The sequence below is a fragment of the Neodiprion fabricii genome, chromosome 4 (genome assembly GCF_021155785.1).
Source record: "Neodiprion fabricii isolate iyNeoFabr1 chromosome 4, iyNeoFabr1.1, whole genome shotgun sequence".
NCBI classification, from domain to species: Eukaryota; Metazoa; Arthropoda; class Insecta; order Hymenoptera; family Diprionidae; genus Neodiprion; species Neodiprion fabricii.
The window spans coordinates 24,365,973-24,374,302 of NC_060242.1; the positions used below are offsets into that span (position 1 = coordinate 24,365,973).

General features: G+C 33.6%; 1 protein-coding gene across 1 annotated transcript; it reads right to left on the reverse strand.

The window, feature by feature from the left end:
* Window positions 1-575: 575 nt before the first annotated feature.
* On the reverse strand, window positions 576-7,827 carry LOC124181394 (kinesin-like protein Klp61F). The gene is made up of 16 exons (XM_046567930.1): window positions 7,660-7,827; window positions 6,235-6,382; window positions 5,374-5,523; window positions 5,143-5,303; window positions 4,712-4,861; window positions 4,289-4,525; window positions 3,795-4,170; window positions 3,438-3,709; window positions 3,181-3,320; window positions 2,950-3,068; window positions 2,321-2,665; window positions 1,980-2,207; window positions 1,731-1,901; window positions 1,368-1,590; window positions 1,052-1,170; window positions 576-859 (listed from the first exon to the last, which is right to left on the reverse strand). Exons 1-16 carry the CDS (start codon window positions 7,722-7,724, stop codon window positions 734-736), a joined length of 3,030 nt encoding a protein of 1,009 aa, XP_046423886.1. The 5' UTR covers window positions 7,725-7,827; the 3' UTR covers window positions 576-733.
* Window positions 7,828-8,330: the final 503 nt, after the last annotated feature.

Genomic DNA, 8,330 nt, shown 5'->3' on the forward strand with positions numbered 1-8,330 from the left:
AATTTACCATTAACATTTAACGAGCCGACCGAATGATTAATTCAGAGACATTGCGCATGTAAGTATATATTTTTAATGTGATTTATTTTAACAACAATATCTTTCTACATGCATAAAAGAAGGTTGCAATTTACATTATATCAGATTTACAATTAGAAAAATTATTTATGAAGGTATAATAATGAACAACTGCCTTCATAAAATCAATATATATATGATATTTATGGTACTAATTTTTGACATATTAACATGAAACTTTTTCTCTTATATCAGATTAGCGTAGTTTAATTGAAATGGGGATATTGAAGGTATTTTGACAATATGTTTATAAAATTTTTCTTTCCATATATTGCGTTCAAAATTTACAGAGCTTGATAATATATTATTTTTATGATCTAAGTTTACTTTCTCATATTTATACCGAGATGTGGTAATCAGGGGGAAGGAATGAAAATAGTTTGAAGATTACACTGTACTAGGATGAGAGGAAATTTTTCAAATATGTATAAATCGGTTACTTGCCACACCTTCCTCAAACACTTTTACCCTACACACAATATTTCTAAAATTAATTGACTAATCTTTTATATATGCTAAAAACAAAGTCTTATTATATCTGATTTATAAAATTCAAAGCTATCAGAAGTAGATTTCTACCTGATAGTGTGCTTCTGGCCAGCCTAAGCAAATAAAATTGAATAATAAACACAACAATCGAAAGGTTGGACTTCATTTAGTTATGCATCCCAAAAACACTTCGATCAAGTAGATCAGACGACTTAAATGTAAGTATTATCCGCTTTGGTTGAACAATCCGAGATTTTACATGCTCTTCTCTGTTGTTTTCGTTGTGGCAGGTCTGTAAAGGAGTTGAACATTTCCAAAAATTCCACCATCTTATGAGATTCAACATCACTTTTGTGGATAAAATATGAATTTACTGTATTGCCGGTGACTGAAAATCAATGTCAATGTGAATAAAATATAAGTGTATTTTACCAGGAAAATGGTTTGTGAAACAATTGAATTAATATGACATAACAGCACTGACCTCATTACTGATGACGGTGTCGTTTATTGAGGCACGAAAGTGTTGAATTATTCGCTGATGGGGTGAGGTTTCAGCGAGCTCTTTTGGATAGCGATACTCCGTTTTCACTGGTGTACTTCCTACGATTAGTATTCATCAATGTTATTTATTGTAGCTAACTAAAGCACAAGTTAACTACTTTTGAATATAGAATAATGATTAAAGAGATCTAATTCAAAACATCGTTTCAACCTGTGAAAACTAGCTCAATTTAAAAAAAATTTATGTGAAAAAGGCTATTGACAACGTAACTAGTGCTCCACTAATCCTGCAGTACCTGTGGGAATATCTCTCTGGACGTCTTCAGTAATGAATTTATCAACTTGATGTAGTGTTATGCGTAATTTAGCAGCGACATCAGTTGCCCACCGAGTGGCTCTTAAACTCTGTTCCTCAAGTTTATGCTGCAATTCATGATTAAATTGCCTGGATTTACTTCGTTGGGACTCCAAAAATTCATCATGATTTACACTAGCATTTGCAACTAATTGTTCTAACACCTGGTAAATACATTTATTACAATTCAAATTTAACAACAGTATGAATATTCTAATTCAATTTTGTTATGTTCACAAATAAAAAAAGAAATTTTTTTCCATAATTCCAAAAATATATGATTTTTCAAATTGAGTTGGCTTACTTGAGCACTTGACAATATTTTTTGCCGCTCCTGTTGAATTACTTCTTGTAATTTAGCTGTACGCTGTTTAGCTACTTCACAATGTTTAATCCAAACTGTACTGCTGTCTTGAAGTTGGGTTTGTAGTTCATCTACTAATTTATACCGATGAGTATCTACTATCGATACAACCTTTAAGCATATGATGCAAGGGGTAATATTTTCATTTTGACGTAAAGTACTTTGTATTATCTAGAAAAAAAGTGTTACCTCATTAACACCAAATTGTACTTCATTCTTGACAACGTGAATTTCTTCTTTGACTCTATCCTCATAGCATTGTTCACTTTGTACAATGTTTTGACATGATTCAATTGCATCAGTATTAATATTGTCATTGATTTTGCCAATGTTCATTAAAATGTTAGTAACCTCTGTGTAATTTGCTTCGTTCGATTTACACATGGCCGTAAATTGATTACATAAATTCTCAAATTCCTGAAAATATGGTATATCATATATATATAGGTACATCATAATTGAACATATTATATGAGAATCACAAAACAAGCAGAATCGCGAAGCAATATATTTGTATATGGTCAACCAACCCCTTTGAATGATTTGCTATTCTGAAGTATCTCGCTTTCTTTGGTTTGTACTGCTAGGATGTGCGCCTTAACGTTTGTGATGTTCTGTGACAGCCGTTGCCTACTCATTGTCAAATTATGGCAAATATCTTTCTTTGCAATTTCAATGTATATAGACATTTCTTCCAATTTTTCTGTTACGCATGCAGATAAGGTTTGCAACTTTTTTTGCATGGTAGCTTCAATTAGATTCTCAAGTTTTGATGCCAACATCAGAGATATTTCATTGAGAAGTTGAATTTCGTGATCAGATACAGTGGTAATGTTTTGCAGGTGTTCATTTATCCAAGCTTGGTACGTGTTGAACTGAACACAATAAAATTCTACATACCCATATGAAACCAGTCAAGGATATTTAACCTTGCTAATAGAACAAGTTTTTTTGAAGTTTACTATTAAATACTAGTATAGTACATGACCTATTCAAAATGACAAGACTATAAGTTGTGAGTACACATTGTCGATGGTCAAAAGTTTTGATCCTTTTATCTAAGGTTTTAGAAAATAAACGATTCTTATTTAAAATGTAAATTGTCTTAACTTGAATTTGGACGTGACAGTTGAGTTTCTATTGTAACCAAAATACTCACAGAACAATCTGTATGTTCAATTAAAGATAACTGTGCCATAGATTGCCTGTTAACAAGATCTTTACAGATATGTTGAATTGTAGTGTCGATGCCTGTATTTTGTACTCTCAGTTGTAAGCCTACAGGTATTTAGGAATAAAGAAAAAAGTTAACACGCAACAGCCTCAAGTCGATAAATCAAATTCTTTTAGTGTATTATGTATAAAGTATAACGTGAGATTATAAGCTCACCTATATCGTTTTTCGTGTTTATACAAACTTGCAGTAAATTATGGAGATATTCGATGCAGTCTTTCTCAATTTCTTCCACTCCCTTCGTGATGTCTTGCTGAAATTGCTGTTTGAGTTTTTCATTTTCTTGTTCCACTTGACTGTAATGCAATAAGAAAATACATGTATTCTTTCATCTCCCTACTATAATGAGCATATTTAGGGAATCGACTATCACAAGTGAAAACAATCGAATTATTAAAAGTTTTCTCATTTACGTTTTGCGACTAATTACGTCACAGAGCTTATGAGTGTCATTGATAGCAATATCGGCAACTTCTAGTAACTGATGCGCTTGGGATGAGAGAAGTTTTTCAGTTGCAGCATGTTTTTCAACTAAGTATGCAGTTTCATCACGTTTCTGTTTAGTCTTCGTTAATTCGCTTTCAGTTACTTTCAAAATACCTTCAATATTCGTAAGTTCTGTTTGTGTTCTATATAAATCGTTTGTACTGACTTGATAAGCAGTTTGTAAGTTGTTAAAAATTTCCTATTAACACAGTATTTACATTAGTTGGTGGATACATTTCAACACTTATTCATATGTAAAATATCGTAGAAACAGTGCTACTTACATCCTTTTTATTCTTCTGTTCTTCCAGAGCCTTGATGTGATTGATCTTATCAGTGATATCTTTCTCCATATAATCTATTTTAACTCGCATGTTATTAAAATTTTCGTATGCTAAATAAACCCCATTGCGATTTCGGGTAGCCAGAAGATCGCGTCGCAGTCTTTCGATTTCCTCAGTGTATTCTTTGAGAAATGCTTTCTTGGATAATTTTTGATTGAGTTCTGGTCTATTCGTAATGTTTCTTGCCCGATGTGCATAGTCCAAAGTGGAAAGTGTTTCTTCCAAATTAATACTAGCTGGTGACACAGTAGCGATTATTGAAGTTTTGGTACGACCTCCGAGAGACTCTTGAAGTAATCTTGTCAATTTGGACTCTCTATTTAGTTAAAAAGTTATGTTATAGTTTCTGACATGAAGAGTGATGGGATAATTATTAAAAAAAAAAAAGCATATTAAAAATTATAATTGAATGGAATAAAATGTACCAATCGTACCGATAAGGAATATGTGGTGCTCGCTCAACAAGCGAAGTAATTACTCTACCAAGGGTTAGTAGAGACTGATTGATATTTCCTGCTTCTCTTGCTCTTCGGTCCACAGCGCCGGATCTTCCTACATTTTCACTTCCCGCCAAGTCGACCAAATTCAATTTTCCCGTTTTCAATAATTCTTCTCCGTCGACTGTATTTTCTTTTATGTGTATTGTAATTGAAAATACAGTGTGAGACCGACTGCAATGCACGAATCCAACTTTAATAGTACTGTCTCCATAAATCTATTTACGACAATGGTGACTTGAATCAAAAACATTCAATAAAACCGATATTTGTAGATATAAAAAAATCCATTGTTTTAAAAGAATTCATTTCGACAGTAGAAGAAATCAGTGTGATTCTTAGTACACTTGGTTCACTGACCTGGATTGTGCATTCATAAGAGTAGCGGCTTTCTGCCTTTTTTCTGAACCTTTTTCGAGTATCTTATACACTTCGCACTTATTGTAAACTGTCACTTCTTCCAATCCGTGGATTATAACGGCCCCTTTCTTACAAGCATCCTCGTACAATCTACCAATATGTGAAGGTATTTTAGAAAGACCGATAAGTATCATAGTAGTAACATGGAACTCAATAAAGCACAGTGTAAAAAGTAAGTATTTTTACGATGGGATGAAGTAACCCCTTGCAAATAAATGTATTTTCAAATCTTACATATGACTACAATGTTTCTCTGGAAGTATTCCGATCTACTTCACTATTAGCTTTTCTGATGAAATTTTGCAAGTTCGTGTTCTTTTACGATTAGATATTTATGATGGATTCTACTTTCTAGGATGTGTGAATCGAACCTTATTTTAGATATGTCGTCGTTTGAAGCGAGAAGATCAAATAACTCCTCATTATATAATTCAAGAAAACTGACGCGTACTGAATATTCCTGCACATCCAATGTGTGCAGTTCATCAAATAAATGACTCAACGAGCGAGGTATGATTCCTGCATTTGTGTCCTGTGCGAAAAGATTCATGTATTATAAAAGTTGAAAAAATTCAAATTAGAAAATAATTTTGTCTGCTTACACTATTCCAGTACAAAGATGGGTCATTGCTTACACCTTCCATGGTAAAAGTTTTACCTGTACCAGTTTGTCCATAAGCAAAAACTGTACAGTTATAGCCTGCTAAAACTTCTTCCACTAAAGGGCTGACCACCGCTTGATAAATACTGACCTGTGAAACGTAAGAGATTGAAAATTAATTGATAAAATGACTAACAAAAAATTCAAACTGTTGATTAAATATTCTGATAAAAAGTAACTTGTTAACATTTTTAATCATTTCTGTAATATCTCAATGACTTTTGAAAAAAAAATTATGCTTTAAGAAGTTTTTGCTATCACAAAATCACAAAACAATTTTTAGATACACTGTATATATTCCAGAATAAGTTTACAAATTCATTTAAACTTGATGCAAAATTATTTTTCATTATGTCGAAAAAAGTCGGAAATATGTAGTATGATATAAAACATCAGCTAGAAGCTATAGAAATATTTGTTAACTGCTTTCATAGAAAATACGATTGAATTGTAATGTGTTGTAAATCCAATTGCAGTTTTGAAATACAACCAAATGTTTGAGTGCTACTCAGCTGGGCACCGTGCTGCACGTTTTCACCATGCCGAAGAATCTGTATACCAAGCACTGACCTCCCTGAAGTCAATAAAAGAGGGAACTACAAGGTTCTCCGGGTCAAACCATTGCGACCATTAATTGCAAATTACTTATTAAAGGATACATCTAGAAACCTTTGTGAACCTTTTTTTTTTTGCCTAATAGACCTCACTATTTGTAAGACTAAATAATATAAATTCCTTATTCAGAAAACGAATCCCAATCACAACAAGTACAAGTACAACAAATGTAAGAACACAGTCTTACCTGTTTGGAGAAAGGTCCAAAAACTTTATCAAACGTGAATTTCTTAGAAAGCTTGTCCGGAGGTTTCTCATACACGATAATGTCTTTGCTAGAAGATACTTCTATCACTGTTGAGGATTTACCCAACTTTTCTGCATCATTTGCTGGTCTGCAAATAATAAACACAGCACAATTAGCATGAAATAAATTTTTCAATGCAGTGTTTGTAAAATTCGCTTTTACGCCTTGTTTTGCGGGTGTAAAATGCAATTGCACGCACATGTGTGTCTAAAATGAAAAACTTACAAATTTTATTAAAAACGTTATCATACGCAATAAAAAATTCAGGGTAGTATGTTCAAACTTATTGTCTTCTGTTTATTCTATATTAGCAACATCAATGATTCACATAATAAATAGAAAGAAGTGAATATTGATTATTCATTGTATGGATTGTTGAGGATTGCTCATGTACATTGTAATTTATTCTTGCAATTCAAAAGACAACTACTGATGTGAAAAAAGGTAAACATTCATCATTTACCATTTAAGTTATTAAGGTTGCTAATATGAATGATCATTTATTTTTGGAATTTGAATGGTAGCTATGAATAAAAAAAAAAGTGAATATTGATTATTTATCATGTGAATGAGTGATGTTGCTATAATATAGAATATATGCAAGATAATTATTTTAGTTATATTTCCATGAATCGATTCTATTTTTAAAAGAATATTCTTAGGCATGGGAGGGGGGGGGGGGGGGTTCCCATGGTGAGGATTCACCCCTGCATCCTTCGACCTGCTTCCGACCGCTGGTCACCTCTGATACATTGCAACAATGTATGTCTGATTATTATTTCTGTTATTCTCAGCCCACCACTGAGATTTTTTATGAATTTCACGCACAATGCATCAGAAAATGCTCTTGGCAACTGCTATGTAGAATTGTACACTCTTGTATACTATAATCGCGAGACACTTGGGCCGGCCTGGCCAACCCACGTGCGCGACGATCAACCTCTGTTATACACGCACTTGTTGCGAAAAATACTATTTTTGACATTTAAAATAGCTCAGAGTGAAGTGTTCTTTCGATTTACCGCATTATGTGAAAACTTGCTTTGTGAGTAGAATTTATAGTACCACTCAGATTAGACCTTTCGTCGGGTTTTTTTGAGCAGCAACAATGTAGGATTAGTGAACTTGTTTACACAGAAGCATCAATGCTTGACAGTGGTATTTGACAGAAGATGAAATCACAATGAAATATCGAATGAATCATTAAATACTTTGGTGAACGGGGTTGATCGAAATATATTACATACACGTAATTTATGAATAATGGAAAGTGAGGGTTTGTAATGATTTGTGATTGCCATGCTTTTTGGATGACGACAAACTCAATTAAGGCTTGGATTATTTGTACTTTATTCGAACAAGTACCTGACACGAACGAAGACTTGAATGTGTTGGTTTTTATCCTTTTTGCTTGCCCGCGTTTCGGCCATTTTCATTCAGAAGTAGTTTCAGATATTTTTACTATACAACGGAGAATCCCCGCATAATTAGTTTGCCTTTGATATTTCGCTCTTGTAGCCGTTGAAGCAAACTTTTGAGTTCGGTGTTTGAATCAACTGCTGCCAGAGGTATCCGTAATGAGCCGTATGGCCACGAAACATTGACTGAGGATATACGTCAGTGAACGTATTGGGGACAAGTTGAAAAAGTGTCCAGTTGTGAGCTGCAAGTAACAGTTCAACAACCCACCAGAATAGGGCTAGCGCAGCAAAAGAGCATGATATGAATTAGCAGTTGTAGTCGGAGTGAAGAAGTACCCTTGGGAGTGAAGTGTGCTGAGTTCAACAATTCAATATTTCTGGTGACTCAGTAGTCAGTGAAATCGCAGTATACAAAACCTCAACTATTTACGTAGTCCAAAATAATTTAGTACATTCGTTGACTGAAGAATATAAAGACAGTTGTCCCTTATGGGCTGTGGTGTGACAACCAAAAATCGTCTTGCGCTTGCGCCTTCTGAGATGTTCCAACGGTAGAGTTGAGAACTTATTGCAGAACATAAGAGTTACCGATTTCGGCATGACGCTGGCTGCATT

Bases quoted from the DNA above. Each gene is read 5' to 3' on its own strand.
- LOC124181394 (XM_046567930.1), bottom strand. From the start codon at position 7,724: ATGGCCGAAACGCGGGCAAGCAAAAAGGATAAAAACCAACACATTCAA. The intron at 4,526-4,711 runs GTCAGTGAACCA...CGTGCATTGCAG, and splicing joins CTTATGAATGCACAATCCAG to TCGGTCTCACACTGTATTTT. The intron at 1,591-1,730 runs GTAAGCCAACTC...TGTATTTACCAG, and splicing joins AAATATTGTCAAGTGCTCAA to GTGTTAGAACAATTAGTTGC.